This window comes from Haliotis rufescens, unplaced genomic scaffold (genome assembly GCF_023055435.1).
Source record: "Haliotis rufescens isolate VD_foot unplaced genomic scaffold, xgHalRufe1.0.p SCAF_23, whole genome shotgun sequence".
In the NCBI taxonomy this organism is placed as follows: domain Eukaryota; kingdom Metazoa; phylum Mollusca; class Gastropoda; order Lepetellida; family Haliotidae; genus Haliotis; species Haliotis rufescens.
In genome coordinates, this window is record NW_025963924.1 from 6,120,391 (window position 1) to 6,142,844 (window position 22,454).

Genomic DNA, 22,454 nt, shown 5'->3' on the forward strand with positions numbered 1-22,454 from the left:
CCATCACAGACATGGAAATGGGTGATTTCCTGGCTGGTTTCTTGTGTGACGTCACCGCCGTAGAAGATCGTTTGTCGAATCTGACAGCTGATTGGCGACTCGGAGACTCGTGTCCTTGATGTGACGTCACGTGCGCCGCCTGGTAACAAATCAGCGATCTAACTGACTAGCGGCTTGTAAATAAAATAAGGCGTCAGTTACCCCTTCTTTTCAATTTTATTGTACTGTTTAGCCAACCGGGGATACAGTTTTTTCAAACTGATTCATGAATAACTTAATGTACACCTTGGCTGTATAATGTAAGAGATTCTTCAGAAGATTGGTTACTTGTTTGTCGAGGGCGAAAATGTTTCTGTCGTCAACAAGGAATCATTTCCTCGCCTGAAACGCGAGGGAGGGCGCTAAACAGGGGAAAGGGTAAGCTTGTTTTCGAAAGTTCACCATCGTGATGCGTACATGTATAAACGCTCCGATAGACGGGGTGACGGATGTGCCTATCCCAATGATGGAGTAATTAATTATGCTACTTCTAAATGAACACTATTCAATTATAAATATCAAGTTCGCGGCTTGAACGTTAATAGAAACTCATTATTATGAGTTCACGGTGGATTTGGGGTAGATTTGTCTTTTTAAGGGAATATGGACCTTAGTTGTTGATACTATACGAGTACACATGCAAAACCCTTCATTTTAACCTTCATCTACCTACGTCATCTTAAATACACGTAAATACATCACTCCATCTCGTCCCCCGCGCATGTTACCTCAATATATGACCGAAATATATACCTCAATATATGACCCAAATACATACCCGTTTAGTTCCGGGGTAGAATAGGTCTTCAGCAACCCATGCTTGCCATAAAAAGCGAGTATGCTTGTCGTAAGAGGCGACTAACGGGATCGGGTGGTGAGGCTCGCTGACTTGGTTGATGCATGTCATCGTATCCCAATTACATGGATCGATGCTCATGATGTCAATCACTGGATTGTCTGGTCCAGTATCAGTTACTTACAGACCGCCGTCATATAGCTGGAATATTGCTGAGTGCGGCGTCAAACAACAAACAAACACACAAACAAAGAAACAAACATACCCTTAGCACAGTACCTTATCACATCGTCCAATCACCTCATCCAGGCACGCCACCTAATCATACCATCAAAGCATGTCACCTCAGAATACACTGTCCAAGCACGTCACCTTAGCAAAGTCAACCAAGCACAACCCCAGCGCACAACATCTATGTTTGTCACCTAAACACGTCACGTAAACACGTTCCCTCATAACCTAAATACGTCACAAAAAATAAATTTAGTAAGTTACAAAACACTAATTTAGTAAGTTATAAAACATTTTTTTTAAAAGATACAAATTATTAATTCAGTAAGTTACAAAACATTAATTTAGTAAGTTACAAAACATTATTTTAGAAAGATAGAAAACATTAATTCAGTAAGTTACAAAACATTAATTTAGTAAGTTACAGAACATTATTTTAGAAAGATACAAAACATTAATTTAGTGAGATACAAAGCACGTAGTATTCACTATTCCCTAATCACTAAGGAAGTTTAAATAAATACCACAAGGTGCAACGACCTTCTCTGCTTAATAAGTGTGACGTATAGGGTACAGGCAATGATTATCGAGTTACTTACTCGATTCATGGTTTATATTATTTGATGATCATGAGATATCGTTATAATTACTTTTTTTTGTTAAGCCACAGCAACTTTATTCTTATTGGCCGGAATTTCTTCATTACTAATTTAAGACGTCAATTGCAGAGAACAACCGTCTCGATTATCTGCAAAATAATGGTCGAGATTATATGAACGGATAACTGAAAATCAGTGATGACACCAGGCGTTCGCTAAAAAAAATTAAAAACACATTTTTTCACATTCACAGGTGAAACCGACCCGTGAAGATTCCGGGGTAGAATAGGTCTTCAGCAACCCATGCTTGTCGTAAAAGGTGACTATGCTTGTCGTAAAAGGCGACTAACGGGATCGGGTGATCTGGCTCGCTGACTTGGTTGATGCATGTCATCGAATATCCCAATTGCGTGGATCGATGCTCATGATGTCAATCACTGGATTGTCTGGTCCTGACTCGATTATTTACAGACCGCCGTCATATAGCTGGAATATTGCTGAGTGCGGCGTTAAACAACAAACCAACCAACCATCCACAGGTGAAACCAAACGTGTATTTCTTCTTTGCTGATGTCAAATAAAAATTAATGAAAATGTCGCTTACTCACCAAGAAAAAAAATATACATAGCAGTTATATTTCAACTTAAGATTTGTGCTCAAGTTTCCCATAAATTTGAATTTTATTTGCCCTTGGTGAATTTGTTTTACCATCTGATCAAGTATAGTGTACTTCTCAAAATGAAATCGGTCCTTGGAATCACGACTTACAATAGTCCAATAAATCACAACGAATCACACCGTCACACACGGGGCCAGTTCATAATGCAACCGTAGCGCTGCGACCATCTTGACACCTGCTCTTTAAAGTAGACTTCGACAGTTTTTGCGCTGCGATCGCTTTGTGAAACGGGGCATTAGAACCAGTGAAAATATATTTCGCAACAAGCGAAGAGTCAATGATAGATCACTGCCTCAATAAGAATGTCATCGAGACGGAACCTACAGCTCTACATCGAATTCAACGAAACTGCCGGGCCGGGCAAAAGAAAGTCCGGCAGTTTGCTTAATGGTGGGTAAAAATGAAGCAAACAATAAATGGTAATTCGATAGTGATGGATTTGATACTGGTATCATAGTTGTATTTGGGTCCTTAGGTTTGCGGTGTTTGTTATAAGCCTTATAACATAACGCTTGTAATTTTTTGGTCAACTCCAATTTTAGGTGTTTTCCTTTCTTTGTATATATCTCGCGATACTGGAGATTAACGATACTAAGACATATTTGGTACGATTTAAACATTCTAAACTATTTGCCAAAATCTTGATTTTTCAAAAAGAAAACACCGAATGATTTCACTTAGGAAAATTAAAATGATGAGAGAGGTGTAACATTGGGTTTTTATAGACAAAGCGGCCTGTAGTCCTAGAACGGTCGTCATTAACATTATACTTTAATATGGACTTAAGATGATCGCTGTGGTATACTGGATGGAGCCCGAGAGGGGAACGTCAGTGGTTCGATCCCGTCAGCCTCATACCAAAATGCATTTAAAGATGCTTCTTGTTTCCCTGCCTAGCGCTCGGCATAAGGTGATAAACCAAGGACTGGTCGGCTTGGAGCCAGTGCAATGTGTCTGAGTGGAGCATCCATGCGGTACAGAATCTCAGTGGGCTGGCACTGTAAAGCCGGTATTAGTCCGGACTGGTACAAGTAGACACACACACACACACACACACACACACCACGCACACACCACGCACGCACGCACGCACGCACGCACACACACAGGTGACCTTTAACCCCACCTCACAGACATCCGAAAGATGGGTTTTCCAGAATAATTGGATCTGCAAGAACAAGATTTTACTGTATCCAGAAACACAGCGATCTTGCTATTTGGGCGTTTCACGTATTTTCTCGGTTTAACGCTATGATATAAACGAGTTTTACCTTATATATTCCGTTAATGGAATGAATACTAAACATCAGTAAAAGTCATGAATATGGGGTTTTGCTTATTGACGGGGTTCGCTGCATTCAAGTATATATGACAGGCGGACCTCTTCATGGGAGGGTAAATAAATATTACAGTTATCAAAATATATTAAAAAATCGTTTTTAATTTAACTCTCCCCAGTGACGTATGGCTCGTCTGCTTATCAATGATTGATGATGTCGTTGAGTGATATTGCAGATACTGAAGTGACAACGTTTCTCTTGAGGCAAGGCGGTGTCCGTCACTCACTGACGACAACCCACTGCAATACAAGACGTGGTTTGGGAAAAAATACCCTTTTTCTCACTGATGAATCATGCATGTGACATTCGTTACTGTATTTGTATTGCAGGCCATAGGCTACTTAGGTCCACGTGCACCCCCGCCCCGCTCCATCGACCCACCTTCCAACAAAACCTTTTTACCTGAAGCCCCTGCATGTCCTGAACATGAAATCGAATCGAAAATATGGGGATGCTCCAGCTGTTATCATCATATTCGTGGGTGTTCCCTCGAAGCGATTTCGCGATCCGCGTCGAGCGTCATTTTCGGACCCAAACGAAAAAGGTCCATAGAACGCTTCGAAAATCTTTAAATTTTATATTACGCATTATATCAAAAGAAAGCTCAAGTAATTTTGGTTACCATTACACCATTTCCAATTACATAGCATGGACATTGTAAAATTTCTTAAACTTTGATATAATATAACATGATTTTTATATTTGCTCCACGCGGGTCCTTCTAATTTTCAATAATTTCTATTTCATGCAAATTTACATGGGAGGTTTTCACATACAACTAATTGAAGACATCTGTTGGTACTTTACTTTGCCAATTAAATGAAGATAATAACGTTTCAAACTATGCACGGTTCAATGCATGGAAATATCAGTCGATATTATACATTTCTGGTCTGTTACGAGTACTTTTTGTTTGGGAATACAGAATCAATGGTATTAAATTTGGGTCAAGTGAATGAAAATTTAAATATGAATAATGGCCGCAAAGGTAGAGATAAGATTGGGTCTACAGTACATATTGCAGGAATAGTTTTCCCGTGAAGATCCGGAGTAGAATAGGTCTTCAACAACCCATGCTTGCCGTAAAAGGCGACTTTGCTTGTCGTAAGAGGCGACTAACGGGATAGGGTGGTCAGGCACGCTGACTTGGTTGATGCATGTCATCGATCCCAATTGCGTGGATCGATGCTCATGATATCAATCACTGGATTGTCTGGTCCAGACTCGATTATTTACAGACCGCCGTCATAAAGCTGGAATAATACCTAATGTAAACGCCATGGCTGATGTTGCCTTGTGAAAGTCATTCCTCTGGTCGATTGGCACTGATGCCATGCTCACGATGGGGTAACGACTGATGATGCACATGACGTAAACATTGCAAAACAGTGGATATTGTTTGGAGGGAAAGTACAGGAAAATACACCAATGTCTGACAATGAAAGTAAGTGAGTTATGTGTCAAGAACATTTCAGAAGAAATCAAGCTCCGAAACCAACACTGCACTACAAGGGGTGGTATGCCAGATTTACCATTGTCACTCAGACTCGGTTGTGAGCATGCGCATATTGTTTTCCTGGAACCTAATGCTCAAAGATACCCATTAAACACATTTCATCACTAAGGAAGCAACAGAATTGATGATGCGACGCTTGCAATGTGCCGAACGTTTATGGGCCATGGGCATGTTGCCAGTGGGCACAGTCAGAATACTGATGGTCAAACGCTGCATGTTTCTCAATCTGTCACCAGTAGACTGTGGGCCCGATACGAACAAACGATGGCATTAAGATATCGGTTCCAAACTGCCACTCAGATAAGGGACTGGTTTCAACGAGTGATGGTATAAGAGGACTGCCAAGGCGGGGTGAAATCGTCTTCACAGATTGCATTTGCGTGCACGACGTCAACGTCTCATCCCCACCTTACTGCACATGATGTGAATCAGAGCCTTCAGAGATCAAGGGTAAAACTGCACTGGGATAATCGACGATGGGCTAATATCATGCTTTTCTGACGAGTCGAGGTTCACTCTCGACTTACGTGACTCTAATGAGCGTTTTATGGACGTTAACGTCGTACTGCATAATCGTCTATAAAGGTATGGGGTGGTATGGCAGTGACTGCGCTCCATATTGTCCAGGGCAGAGATACAGGTCAATAATGTCGGGGCAACGTCATTGCAGCACAATGTCTGGACAACAGAGGTGGTTTTAGCCAATATTAGTGACGTTGGCTGCAAAAGGCAAATTTCGAATTTGGCCCCGATCTCTTTAACGACCTAGTGCGCCACCATCTCATAACACCAACCATTAGAACCCATTAAATCTGATCGCCCACTATCCCCTACTGTTGGCAAAGTATATTTATTTTAATAAAAATAACATCTGTATATTTTCTGATGATTCTCAGTTTATATTTGAATTTATTTATCAGATATGTGTTTTTGTTTGTTTGTTTGCTTGTTGTTTAACGCCGCACTCAGCAATATTCCAGCTATGTGACGGCGGTCTGTAAAATAATCGAGTCTGGACCAGACAATCCAGTGACTAACATCGTGAGCATCGATCCACGCAATTGGGATCGATGACCTGTATCAACCAAGTCAGCGAGCCTGACAACCCGATCCCGTTAGTCGCCTTTTACGACAAGCATAGTCGCCTTTTACGGCAAGCAATGGTTGCTGAAGACCTATTCTACCCCGGAATCTTCACGGGTCCAGTGAATGTATGCACATTGCTTGCAGCATGTAATTCAGTAGACTGTGTATAAGCAATATACATAACAAATGGATTCTGGTAAAGTTATTGTGAAATTGCATCGTAAGCAAATATTACCTGCTGTTTATGACACATTGTGCATTGCACTCTGGATCGGTGCTGTTTATGACAAATTGTGCAGTGGGTGCCTTATATGGTCTCTGTTTATGACGCATTATGTAGTGAGTCCCCTGTCTGAGTGTTGTTTATTAGGCATTATGCAGTGTGTCCGTTGTATGGTACTACCTATGACGCAATTAAACTTCTGAGTACAGATACAACTGCAATCATTTATCTTTATGACGTAAATGCAAAGAATATGTTCCTAATAAATAACTAAGGGAAATCTTTGTAGGGACTGGGTACAAATAAGTCTTCAACACAAGAGTCGACTAAAGTGAGCATCTGGTGGATGTTACCCCTTTGGCCTCGATCGATGACCACGGTGTGCCTGTTCCAGCATTGATTATTTAGCTAAAATAATTTACCAGTTAACAATGTTTCTCCCGAGTGTTAAATGAACAAGTTTGAAAACAGAAATTGTCCAGCTATTTTACGGCCTGTATACATGCGAAGTGTGGGGTTTCACTGATTTTACATGTCTTGAAAACGTTCAGAAAATATTTTTGTAATTTGTATCTCAGGAAAAGTACTACCTCATGTTTGTTTTTTGATGAGACCAGGAGACTACCAATTTTGATTGCCATTGAAAAACGCATTATTGCTTTTTCATATTGTATTAATATGACAGATACCAAAGATAATAAGCCAACAAAGATTATTTACAATACTTTCTAACCAAATGTATCTCAAACATATATGTCGTTCAAAGTGGATAGATTTTATTCAGGATATATTTCATATTTGTGGACTAAGTTTTGTTTGGATAAACCAGCGTGCATGCAGTGAACACTGGCTCCTCTCTGTTGTGGAAAGGAGGCTCCGAGGCCAGTTTATTCAAGAATGGCATCATGATCAAACACTTACAAAGGGGAAATAATATTCTTGTATAAAGCCTGATTTTTGATTGGAAACTTATATTGATAATGACTTTTCATGCATAAATGTATTAGTTAAATTCAAAATGAGCAATCTTAGATTCCCTTGAGAGGTTTGTCGATGGATGAATCTGCCATGTGTATATGCAGTGATAGAATATGTCCATTGTGTAAAATCTCAATTGGGAATGAGTTCCATTATCTGTTTGAGTGCACTGTTTTTGCGAATGAATGTAAACTATATTTAAAGAAATATCATATGCAACCAAATTATTATAAACAACTTTTTGTTTTATGTAAAATGAACTCGGCTATAAAGGATTTTTTAAATATTAATACAGTTGATTTGTGCAGTAAGTTATATAGTATATGTGTAATACGTTGAAAGGATGGAAATTAAGAGCTTCCTGTGCCTCTGTAATCTGTAAAATGCCATGTACTACTGTGAGTGGTGTTTTGGAATAAGTGAGGTGAGGTAAAATGGGGTTTAACGTCGCGTCCAAGATTATTGCACTTATATAGGGACGTGCATGTACGTGTGTGTGTGTGTGTGTCTGTGTGGCTGCTTGTACTAGTCTGGACTGATGCCGATTTATAGTGCTAGCTCACTGAGATACCATGCCGCAGTTTAACATGAATACCCAACTCAGACACAGTATACTGACTCCGAGCCGACCACTCCTTGTTTTAGCCCCTTAATGCCGAGCGCCAGACAGGGTAACAACAAGTACCATCTTTTGGTATGACGCGGTCGGGGATCGAACCCCGGACCTTCCGCTCTCACTAGACCACGGAGGCGGTCTGTTTGGGAATAAAGATTGATTGATTGATTGATTGATATTGGTTGTTTTCAACTCCTTCTTCTATACCACAGTTTTTATATAATGAAGTCTAGACCAGACACACCAGTGTTTGAGCAACGTACGCCGTCCGGGTATGATGTCACGCAATCAGCCAAGTCTTCGCGTCTGACTACCCGATCCATTTAATGACCTGTTCCTACCGGGGTCCCCAAAGAATTAGATAAACAAGAGCCCAAGCAAGGCAAGATTAATGGGGAATTCCGACATGCTGTCAGTCACAGCAGGTTGGATTCAACATGTCTCAAAAACGTTTCTAACGCCTCTAACTCATATTGTAGATCTATCAGTTAATGCCTTCCCTACTCGTGAAGATCCGGGTTAGAATTGGTCTTAAGCAACCCATACGTGAAAGAGCTGACAAGCGGGATCGGATGGTCAGGCTCCCTGACTTGGTTGATTAATGAGGTCAAGCAGTGGATTGTTTTGTCCAGACTCGAATATTTTCAAAGCGTTGTCACCATCTTGGTAGAATGGAGATAAGCCTACTGTCTTTTGAAATTTGACGTAGTCCCACTGCAGAGGCGATTCCTCTTGTTTATACATTTGAAACCTTAAAATTTCAAAACACAGTAGGTTTAACTCCATCATGGAGCTCACCCGTGAAGATCCGGGGTAGAGTAGGTCTTCAGCAACCCATGCTTGCGGTAAAAAGCGACTATGCTTGTCGTAAAAGGCGATTTACGGGATCGGGTGGTCAGGCTCGCTGACTTGGTTGATGCATGTCATCGATCCCAATTGCGTGGATCGATGCTCATGATATTAATCACTGTCTAGTGTGGATCGTCGAGAGAGGTGAGGGAGTGACGAGTGTTTAACGCTGCACTCGGCAATAGTCCAGCTATATGACGGCGGTCTGTAAATAATCGAGTCTGGGACAGAATCTTCACGGGTCAGAATATGGAATGACATGGTGCACATGCAAGCAACTATTGTGAAGTATTATTTGGCAACCTTTTGATATAGAGGGGGTATAAATGTCATAAATGATTGTTGAGATCTGATGATTTACGTCATCTTGATAAGATATTACGTATGAAATGAATTTATGAGTGGGACAACAAATCCGCCCTCCCCCCCCCCCCCCCCTACAAAAAAAAGAAAAAAGACTGCAAGTGCATTTCTGAGTGAAACAATAAATCTCTTGCACCCGGCTACGATGCAATGAGATGCACGAATAAAACAAATAACGTGACACAGCATAAGTGTACCTTAAAGGGCTGATTTCTATCTCAATTTGTTTTAATTCTTTACAATAGCGGAGTGAAATAGTTCGGCTAGATATATTCGTTGTAGCATCATCACTCGAGGTAGATGTGGTTGTGCTGAGGCTCCATATTGGAGGACCGCCGCCTTGTATTTTTATTGCTTATGTACATTAAATGTTACATTCCCTCCAGATTATCGTTACATTTATTACGGCAACAATTAAACCACTTGGGCCTTTATTGTATATAAAACATTTTTAAAGTGCAAACGCTGCACCTCATCATGGTGGTTTTATTATCTATGTTAAATAATATGCTAATCCGTAGTAAAAAGCACACTTTATCGCCTTGAAGGATTAAAGGTTCTTAAAACCTAGCCGACTGGGGAGAAAGACTTTCATTGCAGCGTCGCATGCCCTGACGTCCGGGCTTTGTTGCTCTTGTAGGATTATATATTGTCTGAGAGTGAGTGAGTGAGTAGGGTTTAACGCCGCTTTAACAGTATTCCAGTTATATCGCAGCGTGTCAGCTTAATGTGGGGAAAAAGCCCGAATTGATGCAGATCTCAGACGTTTACCACTTCGGTGAAACCCACGAGCACGGGTATGGTGCTGACAAACCTAGAAACATAATCGGGGCGAACTGGGATTCGAACCCACAATCATAGGTTTCAAGCGTGTCCAAGGTACGCAACTCTGCACAGCGAATCGCGGCGCCTTAGACGACTGGGCCACCCGTCTGAGAGATTCTCCCGAACTGGACAACAGTTTGTACGGCAGCGTCGGTGTCCCGACGGAAGTTACGAGTCGGTTCCTCTGTGGGTGAGGCGTGACTCTCGCGTCGCCGACGTAAACGTTAATGAAGCACCCTGACAGAGGTTTTATGTGTCTCCATGTGGCGTGTGGTATAAAATCTAACACGGGTGACATAAGACCACAGATACCCTTAGTGATACTGCTGCAAATTACCGTGTATACTTGGACATGGGAATTGGGCATATGGTGATCTGAACATTAGATGTGCAAGGATATATTAACCCTCTGTGTGTTGTGAAGAGCCTATTGTACATACAAGTACACACACACACACACACACACACACACACACACACACACACACACAGGACAAACAGCTGTGAAAATTATATGAATGGACAGCTGAAAATCATAGGTGTTCGCGAAAAGGGTTAGCATGTCATGCCCTACCGGTAGTACCGCCATTCAAACATAAAAAGTAAGTATTTATTGCCCGACGCCGCACAGCAGTACCCAACAAACAAGACAATCAAGTGATGATATGCCACAGTTGTAATATGAGCCATCTGTACAACGCTATCACTGCAACACGACATATGCTTGTGTTTGTTGTTTAACGCCGTAATCAGGACACGACCAACGACCCATCCACGCAATTGGGATCGATGACATGCATGAACCAAGTCAGCGAGCCTGACCACCCGATACCGTTAGTCGCCTTTTACGACAAGCAGTCACCTTTTACGGCACGCATGGGTTGCTGAGGACCTATTCTACCCCGAACTTTATTGACATTGAGTAGGACCTGTCAACTTTCATTATTTCTTTTCAAGTATCACCTTTAATGTTACACAACCAGTATCGTTGACACCTTCAATAATTGAAAGCCGTTATCTGTGGCTTGTACGCATAAGGGGTTCAGCCGCTGTGAAGTGTGACAACACTGTGGTTGTCAGCAACTTCATAGAGACGAGGCCCGTGAAGATCCGGGGTAGAATAGATCTTCAGCAACCCATGCTTGCCGTAAAAGGCGACTATGCTTGTCGTAAGAAGCGACTAACGGGATCGGGTGGTCAGGTTCACTGACTTGGTTGATCCATGTCATTGATCCCAATTGCGTGGATCGATGCTAATGATATCAGTCCCTGGATTGTCTGGTCCAGACTCGATTATTTACAGACCGCCGTCATATAGCTGGAATATTGCTGAGTGCGGCGTTAAACAACAAATAAACAAACAAACAAATGTAATATTTTGTGTTTCAAGGGATAGCCTAGAGGCTTAAGTGTACTACCCGTCCTTCAACAATAAGCTTGTCTATGCAAAGATGGGCCTGCTTCCTCGCTTGCTGTAAGTATTGAGTTAGTCTTCTTCTTCTGTCTACGACAACCCTGGAGTATTGATCAGAAATTCCAAAATTGGTGCCCTTGAAGTATTTAGCATGGGACTTAATCCAATCTTTGTCAGCTGATGAGGGAAAACAACAAATGGTCATTGTTTACCTGTTTTGAAAGGACCCATCCGGTGATCTCTGTCAATGATGTCAGAATCTTCCTTTATTGTTGATGATTTTAACAGCATGTTCATAAAGCAGTTTTGCAGCTATCTTGTTCCTCTGGAACACAAGGTTTTGCTTCATTTGTCTGCATCATATATCAATTTGGGTTTCTGTCACATCATGAAAAGTCACTCTCAAATTTTCAATTTCTTCAATTTTATTTGCAGGTTCTGCAAGTTCTGCCTCTAGCCTCTCTAAATGATTCTTGTTAGCACTGGCAACGTTTCGGAGTCGGCTAGGTTACACACAATATTCTGTGAATTGATTTCTAGACTCTGCATTTGCAGCATCAATGTGTTTACCTTAGCTTTGGTATTTCTCAAAGCAAGTTCTAAATTGTCTAATTTATTCATTTCCTGGTCAATGTGGTCCAAATGTACCAGAATAGCTTGTATCAATGGTGGGGAGGCTCTTGCCCAGCATCATGTTGGTTCACATGGTAGAGGTTCACGTTCGCATGTGTCGTCGTGCCCGGGGAAACTGTCGTGGCTTCCATATGCCTTGCCATCACTTTTCTCTGGAGATTTGTTGCTTTAGAGAAGTCAAAATTGTCCAAAATTTGACAACTTCTTTTGAACAATTTAGATGGTTTCCTTCGTTTTAAAGCTCATTTTCCCTCAACTTTGACGAGAGCAAGACAAACGATAGACAGTCCACCACCAACTTGTATAACAGCTCCCATCTTGTATAATAGCTCGCTGAATATAGGTTCGCCCGTGTACACTCCACAAGGGTGTTGATATGCTGAGTGAACATTTGTTTGTTTGTTTGTTTGTTATTTAACGCCGCACTTGTGTGCCGAGTGACCGAGTAAATTAGATTTAAAGGAGCAGTATATAAGCTCTACCACGGCCTTTAAGCTTAGTGTAGGTGGAAGTCAAAATTGATGAAGGTTAGCCACTTTGGTGAAATAAAAGCTACAAAGCCATTTCCATATTCATAAGAAATATCTGTCGATTGTTCGACTCTGACTACATCATGAGCGTGTGTTTATGAATCACACTATGAAATAGTGATAATACCAGGTGTTCGCGAAAAGGTGAGCGTATTCTGCCCAACCGGTGGCACATCACAAACACATGCAAAGGCAAGACAAAAAACGCACACGCGCAAAATTAAGACATGGCCATGGCTAGGGTTCCTTTTTTAATCTCAGTCATTTTCATCTGCGCTAAATTGAATCCAATATCAGACTGTGTGGAAAAACGCATGCTAAGTATACGAGACGCCTGGGCCCTCTTTCACAAAGCGATCTTAGTGCTACGACTATTGTAAGCCAACGTTGAAGTATGTGAGTTACGATCATCTTAGCGGTAAGATCGTTTTGTGCAAGTGGGCCCTTGTGTTTGTACGATTGGGTCAGCTGTTAGTGTGCTGTTGGTTTAGACTTGTCTTGTAAACGTTTTTAATCCCTGGGGTTACATTTGCCCCCATGGGGTCAGGTTAGATGCAGACAAATACTTGATTGATGAATTCTTTAATTTTAACAGCAGCGTTTTTCGATCACCTGCAGGCACGCAATTTTGCATCAAAGATGGATGTCCCCGTTTTGTTGTTGCACACGCCAGTGTAGACCAATCGCTGACTTACGCACACAATGTATTTTGGAGAATTGGGGCAATGTTCGTAGGCGTTGAGGCCGTCAGGGAGGTTCCTGCAGCTGGGGTTGTTGGCAAAACATGCCATCCCAGAGTCCCTTCCCACAAGATACTCACCTGGAAACAGACATATTTCGGATGCCACTATTTTTTTCATTTAGAGGGATCAATTTTACAGTACTCTAATTGCAGTAAGTTAGCGATATTCCCGAAACAAGAGTGTCAACTTGCCTATATCAAAGTCTAGTTTTCACCCTTGCCATTTCAAGACTACTTTTCTGTGCAAAAACAGACAGGGATTGGATCATCACATATATTGATATTCCGATCAGAGAATATTTACAAAATCAGCATCCGGGTTCAGCGTGTCAAGATTTGCACTGAAATTATTCTAACAACTAAGCGAAGACAACTATTTTCGAAGTTTTTCAATCAACTCGCCCAATTATTTTGTGCATTTTATATATTTAAGTGCAAACTGCATTGTATTTTAACTCGAACGACTAAAGGCTTATGATAGCGACTGAGATGCAGTGCTATTTTTAGATGGCCAATGCTGAGCGTTTCATGTTACCGCGATGTGCAGTGTTACTTAATACTGTGTAGTCCGTCAGCCTCTTTTGTGTAACTGCGAAATTCGGCATCATTAAGTATCTTACTGTGGTAATCTGTCAATTTGTTTGTTTGAAAACTCGAATCTTTTATTTATCTGATCGATCAGTGGTATGCAATGGTAATTGACACTGTGAAGTCGTTTGAAATAAGAACAGCGATCTGTTTGGATATCGCGTTTTCATCACAAGGGGGACAATTCGTTCTCTACATTGGGTTGCGCTAAGATCGTGCCAAGAAAAGTAGGCTTGAAATGGCAAAGGTGAAAACTAGACTTTCATATGGGCTAGTAGACACTGCCTCTTGCCTCGGGAAGATGTAAGTTAGTGGGATCAATTATACATAGACATTGTTGATGTGTCATTCCTTAAGAGTGATAACATAATGTACACATATAAGTGTTTGTACTATTTGTTCCCACTGCCCATGAAAGGAGAGAATCAGCTTTAAAATGTCCAAGCGAACAAAAGAAAAAGATGCAATTCGTAAATATCTAGGAACTTCACTGAAATATTCTTTTGAGACCTACAATGTATTGTACTTTCTTCGTAACTAAACTTTATTGTATTTATTAATAATTGTTAAATAAAATATGTACATCTGAGAACAAATGTTTTGAGTTTCAAGTTAAATATACATTTAAACAAAAGAACATTTTGATATCAGATAATAGTGTTCGTTTTTCAATGTTACTATATTTCTTATCTGTACCACCCGTGAAGATTCCGGGGTAGAATAGGTCTTCAGCAACCCATGCTTGCCGTAAAAGGTGACCATGCATGTCGTAAAAGGTGAGTAACGGGATCTGGTGGTCAGGCGCGCAGACTTGGTTGATGCATGTCACAGTATCCCAATTGCGTAGATCGATGCTTATGAAATCAGTCGCTGGATTGTCCGTCCTAGACTCGTCTTTATTACATAGCAATATTCCAGCTAAGTGACCTCGTTAAATAACAAACAAGCAAACAAACAAATCTTAACTGTACATACATTTGTTCTAGTTAAATCGAGACGTAGCAAGGTGCCTTCGTGATTACTGTAGTTTAAACGGTGATACTGTCCATGCTATTGAAGACCCGTGAAGATTCTGGGGTAGAATAGGTCTTCAGCAACCCATACTCGCCGTAAATGGCGACTATGCTTGTCGTAAAAGGCGACTAACGGGATCGGGTGGTCAGGCTCGCTGACCTGGTTGATGCATGTCATCCATCTTAAATGCGTGGATTGATGCTCGTGATATCAATCACTGGATTGTCTGGTCCAGACTCGATTATTTACAGACCGCCGTCATATAGCTGGAATATTGCTGAGTGCGGATTTAAACAACAAACCAACCAACCATGCTGTTGAAGAGGGGACGCCAAGGATACTTACACTTCCCCAGGGGCTCTGTTCTGTTGCCGCACTGGACTGTGGTGTAGTGCTCACATGTTTCAGTTCCAGGGTCGTACAGCTGCGGGTAGGGACATTCCTGTAGGTTAGCCTCCCAGTAGTGTTTCATGGCGGGTGTGGTACAGTTGTAGTACTGGGCACATTCAGTTGGGTGGGGTATCAGCGGCTGCCTCTTCGTCAAGCAAATGGGGTTCACGTCGTTTATGTCTGCAGAAATCAATGTGAAATGACAGGTTTAAATCTATTTTGTGTATGTAAACTCGAAAGTTGTTGGCATACCAGATTTTTAAATCGTAGTATATTTGTTAGTTTAATCAATGGCTAAACTTGCATACAATCGTCAGCGACTGAAGGCATGGTGTAAATCCTGCCGGGGCCCATGCAGGAAGCAAAGGCACTGTAAGTCCCCATGGTCCCTAGTATTGTGATCTCCCTTTAGTTACTGACGATCCCTAGCCCATTTTTATATTGTGTTGTTAACTGATACTTATGACTTTTATATATTCTCAACCAGTTTTAAATCGAATCTGTGATATCCTAGTTATTGTACTGTCCTTCGTTAACAGCTTTTAATTTAGTCTTAATCTCTGTATTATTAATGTACTTCTCGTCACGATATGGCTGAAATACTGCCGATGTGACGTTAAATCTTGACTCACTCACTCACTCTAAAATTGTTACCAGTCCCAACAAACACCCCGAACCCCTCTCCACCTACTCTGTCTCTTACTCGTACCTCGACCTTACACTCTCCTCACCGCGCTCTTATCTCCACCAGTATAGTTGTATCCTCTTACCCCTGCCGACCAACGCTCCTCGTCGCACCCCTATATCCGCCCTAACCCTTTTCACCTCCCCCGAACAACGCTCGTCACCAGAGGATAAAATGCATCGATGATCATGTTCAGTTAGCCCAGGTCAGATAGTGTTGACATGAAATATTTCCAATCTGAGGGGTTTTTTTTAATTCAGGGGTAACATATTGTGCTCTACGTCATGTCATGGGCAAGCTAGACAATTAGACAAATACATGCACTGTTGGCAAACTCTTCAATTGACAATACTGAATTTTAAACAACAGGTTTTTTACGACCATCTGCAGACAAGCAATACTTCGTCAAAGAATGTTGGCCCAAATCCGTTTCTTTGGCAAATGCCAGTGTAGATCAATCTCTGATTAAGGCACACAATGTAGGAGGGAGAGCCGATTTTATTCCTGTCCGCATTGGGGCCATCGGGGAGGTTTCTGCAGTTGGGGTTGAAGGCTTGACACGGAATCCCACAGCCTCTGGCAAAACACTTGGATCGGTCATATTCACCTGGAAACAGTCATACACCGGATCCCTTGAAAGGGGAAGGTGGGATAAGGGCCTTTTTGGCCCGCTGTAAATGTAAGAAGATTTAACTTTAAAATATTGGTATGGTGACATGTAGAATGCATCAGGTGACCACGTATGGTCATACCTCATATTAGTGTCTGTGGCACCATCAAATGTTGTCTGGCATATTATCCATTCTGGATAAACTGGGGTTTTTACACTTTTGATTTTGGAGTGTGTTCCCTTGTCATGTTATGTGCAGCTAATGGCATTTGTTATGTTCTTTATATGCTCAGGTAGTGGTTAGAAACTCATAGTTTTGTCTTTAAAGGTTAAAAACTGTTGTTCACCGTGCATACTTGTTTGTTTGTTTGCAATATTCCAGCTATATGACGGGATCTGTAAATAATAGAGTCTGGACCAGACAATCCAGTGATTATCATCATGAGGATCAATCCGCTCAATTGTGACACAGTGACGTGCATCAACCAAGTCAGTGAGCCGATACCGGTCTCCTATTACAACAATCATAGTCGCCTTTTACGGCTATCCGGACTCTTCTCACTTTCATTGTATAACTTTATGAATGAAAATAGTCCCGATTGTCATCTGGGGTTATTGGGGTCAAGATTGTTGTTCAACCAATCAGCTACTGTTTACTGCACATAAAAGGGACATTTTATACGTAAACAGTATTGATGTACTCGATTATTTCTAGCCCTGCAGGTAATAATGTCCATGCTTCTGACCAGAAGAGGGGAAGACAAAGATACTTACATCTCCACAGGGGCTCTGTTCTGTTGCCGCACTGGACCATGCTGTAGTGCTCACATCTATCTGTATCAGGATTGAACAACTGCGGGTAGGGACATTCAAATAACTTCTTCGTCATGGTGTAGCGGCCGTATAAATAGTTGTCGGGCGCACTACAGTTGTAGTATTGGGCACACTGAGTGGGGTGAGGGATCGGTGTGTCCGACGGCGGATTGCACATTGGCTCCACGTAACTTGTGGGTGCAATCAATGCTGATGCTGGAATCAATGTGATTTGACAGGTGAAGAACTAGTTTGTGTTTGTTTGTTTGTTTGTTTGTTTGTTTGTTGTTTACCACCGCACTCAACAATAATCCAGCTATATGACGGCGATCTGTAAAAAATCGAGTCTGGACCAGACAATCCAGTGATTGACATCAGGAGCATCGATCCACGCAATTGGGATCGATGACATGCATCAACCAAGTCAGCGAGGCTGACCACCAGATCCCGTTAACAGCAACCTTTGGTATTTACACTGTTCCAAAACGTGCTTCATTTACCAGTATATGTACCCAATATGATCCCGTTCGTCGCCTATTACGACAAGCATAGTCGCCATTTACGGCAAGCATGGGTTGCTGACGACCTATTCTCCCCCGGATCCTCATTAGTTTGTGAATGAGGACTCTGAACTCCACTCCTTCTTACCAGTGAAACCAAACCCGCGGCACTCCCTCTACCTATCCCGTTGCTTACCACCTATCCTCTCGTACCCCACCGAGCAATGACCCGTCTCTCCATATATCCCTCACCCCCGTCGGCCAACACTCCTCACCGCAACCTTCGTTCCACCTACCCTCTTCTATCCCGCCATTTAACACTTCTCTCTGCACTTCTCTTACCCTTACCGAACAATGCTCCTAACTGCAACCCTCTCTCCACCCTAAACTCACTTAGCTTGGCCAGGGGCGGCCAGGTGCGGTCAGCAACACCATCAGCAAGCACAACACGCGACACTCACGCATCATGGAGCTGTAGATGAGATCCGAACCGTCTACAAGAAAACTAATGCATTTAAATGTTGGAGCTGATCTGGATAAAATGACATGCCATATGTAGTATGTTAAACAGGTTTGTGTCAACGTTTTCATCCGAATATATCAATATAATAACAAATTAACATTTTGTATAACATGTAAACTACCGTTTTGGGTGCAATCGAATGTCCTAATATCCCAGTTTATAAGTCAGATATCTTATCTTCGGCGACATTTAGTGATCTTGGGTGAAGAAGGAAACCACAGATAAAGGTCAGCCATATACAGAGTGCATACGTTTTGAACTGAAGTTAAAAGATAAATACAAACATACACACTTTATTAAATAAAAAATTATAATTGTTCTGGCATGCTTAATATAACCATTACTATTTAGATTTAAAGAAGTATCAAACGATTACACCGCACAATGAGTGAGTGAGTTTGGTTTTACGCCGCTTTTAGCAATATTCCAGCAATATCACGGCGGGGGACACCAGAAATGGGCTTCACACATTGTACCCATGTCGGGATTCGAACCCGGGTCTTCGGCGTGACGAGCGAACGCTTTAACCACTAGGCTACCCGACCGCCCCTACACCGCACAACAAAAGTACACCTTTAATTGGGCTGAAATAGAAGGAAACGTTTCTTTCGCATTTGGCGTCACTATTAATCCAACATAAAGATATGTTTAAATTTCCCATCGTTATATGAAGTGTTATATGCTCTGCTCTCTATAAAATGAACACAAACGTGTGTTGTTTGTATTAAAGAGCCAAGTTCAGTGCATGCACAGTTACCTTTGTCTGTTTTCTTGGTATGAACATTTTAAAAAGTGTTCCTCCCACTTTTTTCCAAAAACAACAACATTCTACCTCCCTCCTCACTTTTAGAAACATTATTATTTTTATGTACCCCGGTATATATAAAAATATATGAACTCACCTTAACAGGGCCAAAATTGCTACAGGACAGCAGCGTGTGGTAGTTATGTAATATCTCTCCTGAAATGCCAAGGTATATTTAGATATGGGAAATGCGCATGTGGTCATGTGTAATTTCTGCTGTGGAGTAAACATTTGTATAATAGGGATAGGTGTGAAGTAATAATCTGTCGTAGAATTACATCACATAAGTATTAAGGATCAAGATGCATATGGAGATAAGAACAAAGGTTCAGGCAATACTTGAATGTTGTTTAACGCCACATCGGGAATATCTAAATCAGGACGACTTTTTGTTGTAAACATGTTTTTGGATCCCCAGGTTGACGGAGATGCCTCAAAATTAAAGATACGTTGATTTTGTTCTTCGCCAAGTCTGTTAACAAACGTCAACATAAAATAGATAGCAATGTGTGTGTGTGTGTGTGTGTGTGTGTGTGTGTGTGTGTGTGTGTGTGTGTGAGAGAGAGAGAGAGAAAGAGTCCTTAATTCCCTTATTGTCGAGCGCCAGACAGGTAAAACACAAGTACTGTATTTTAACGTCTCTTGGTATGACGCGGTCAGGATTCGAACCACCAACCTTCCGCTCTCTTGTCAGGCAACCATCCACTTGACCATGGATGCGGTCCGCCATTTACTGGAGTTTCTGATAGGATTGCGTGGCATGGTCCCCGACTGTGTGGGACATGATCATGTGGTGGTTATCTGAAGGGCAGATATGTGGTTTTATGTGCAGGTACATATAAACTCTCCCTGTGTTGTGAAGCTCCTTTTGTAAAAACACACACGGGCCACATACGCATGCACGCGCGAAGATACACAAACACGGACACACGCACGCACGCACTCTCGTATGATGCACACACGCACACAGCCATAACTTCATGAGTTTCATTTGTTCTCAAAGAGTGTGTTGTAATGAATTAATTTGTCGTATAATATACATAAAATATGTATTAAGGATTATTAAAGATGACGATGAGTTTAAGAACAAGGTTTTATATTTGGTTCAAGTAAAAATATTTTAATAAAGAAATATTGTTTATTCTACCTCCATGTGCAGTGTAGTAAAGTAAAGTTTTTCAATAAATTAGTATAGCTAAAGCACGAGGACGCTTGACCTCACATAATCGATAGGCAACACATGATTACCCACTGAATCGGGTATATTTAAGTCATCACGACGTTTGCTATAAAGACTGACATCATGCGCATCGATCCATGCAATTGCGATACCATGACATGCATCAACCACTCGATCCTATCATCGTATCCCAATTGTGTGGATTGATGCTCATGATATCAATCACGGGATTACATGTTCCAGACTCGATTGTTTGCAGACCGCCGTCATATAGCTTGAATATTGCTGAGTGCGGCGTTAGACAACAAACAAACAAACAAAACCATTAGTCGCCTCTTACGACAAGCAAAGTCGCCTTTTACGGCAAGCATGGGATGCTGAAGACATATTCCGTATTCTACCCTGGATCTTCACGGTTCAATACTTTTATGCCTAGGTTGACGGAGAGCCCACAAAATAATGATACATTTAGTAGTTTCTCGCCGATTTCCCCCCCCCCCCCCCGACTAAACCATAGATTGTGTTAATCAAGTAGTGATCTAAACCATGTGTTAGCTTAAAGGCAGCACCTACCACAAACATGCAAACGCGCGTCCTTTCTTACAAGTCGAGGTAGGGCATTGCATCAGACATCGTTTTTGTCACTGGTTTTGGAAACTTAGGAAATGTCCTTCACATTCTGACGTAAAAGGTTTTGAAAGCTTTACTGAGCCAACGTTTGAGCACTTGTATGACGCTCTTTGAAACCTTCATACAAAAGGCACGCATGAAAAGAACCTCAAAAGTACCTGAAATGTGGAAACCCAAGATTGGAGCTGCTGGAATATTGCTCGACATAAATTGAAAGTTGACGTCATCTCTCTTGCCATACAGTCTTGTGGAGCGTTTTTGATTCTTTATGCATGGATCTAAATATGTGCAATAATCTTGAACCCGACGTTAAGCCCTCATTCACCTCACAACACAGCACACACATACTATACACACAACAAACACACATAAATGATACACATAGGACAACGAAGAGTGAGTGAGTTTGGTTTAACGCCGCCTTTAACAGTATTCCAGTCATATCAGCTTAATGTGGGAGAAAACATAGACAAACCTAGAAACATAATCGGGGCGAACCTGGATTCGAACCCACAAGCATAGGTTTCTGGCGTGCCCAGGGGACGCAACTATGCACAGCGAATCGCGGCGACTTAGACGACTGGGCCACCCGTGCCCCCCACAACGAAGATGTAATTAATGATCAAATCCATCATTTCACATATTGTTTCCTCAGTAAACTTCAGATGACATTAACTTTTCTTTTTTCTCTGAAGATAGAGATGTAACGATATCTATGTCATCCCATTTAGTTGCTTATGCACCAGACCGCAGTGGTCTAGTGGTAGAGGGTCCGCCCGGAGAGCGGAAGGTCCGGGGTTCGATCCCCGGTCGCGTCATACATAAATACGGTAAAAGATGGTATTTGTTGTTACCCTGCCTGACTACGGCATAAAAGGGGACTGGTCCGCTCGGAGGAGTCAGTATACTGTGTCTGAGTTGGGTATTTATGTGAAACTGCGGCATGGTATCTCAGTGGGCTAGCACTATAAAACGACAGGTGCAGTTACAGTAAAATACGGTTATAACGAACTCAAAGGGACTACTTATTTTAGTTCGTTTTAACCGTAGTTCGTTATACGCATATATACAGAATAACTACAGGAAATAGTCAGGACCAAAAAAGTAGTTCGTTATATCCGTCATTTCGTTATAAGCGTGTTCGTTATAACCGCAGTTTACTGTATCTCAAATGCGACGTTAAACCCCATTTCACCACCACCATGAATATCGTTTCGTCTGTTTCCGGTATAGTACACCGAAGTCCCCCGAACTTA

At 41.7% G+C, this 22,454-nt stretch overlaps 1 protein-coding gene across 1 annotated transcript; it reads right to left on the minus strand.

Annotated features, from left to right (window-relative positions):
* Window positions 1-13,284: 13,284 nt before the first annotated feature.
* On the minus strand, window positions 13,285-18,466 carry LOC124146557. Its single transcript, XM_048401703.1, has 6 exons — window positions 18,409-18,466; window positions 18,357-18,362; window positions 17,522-17,776; window positions 16,520-16,744; window positions 15,408-15,632; window positions 13,285-13,538 (listed from the first exon to the last, which is right to left on the minus strand). Exons 3-6 carry the CDS (start codon window positions 17,736-17,738, stop codon window positions 13,327-13,329), a joined length of 879 nt encoding a protein of 292 aa, XP_048257660.1. The 5' UTR covers window positions 17,739-17,776; window positions 18,357-18,362; window positions 18,409-18,466; the 3' UTR covers window positions 13,285-13,326.
* Window positions 18,467-22,454: the final 3,988 nt, after the last annotated feature.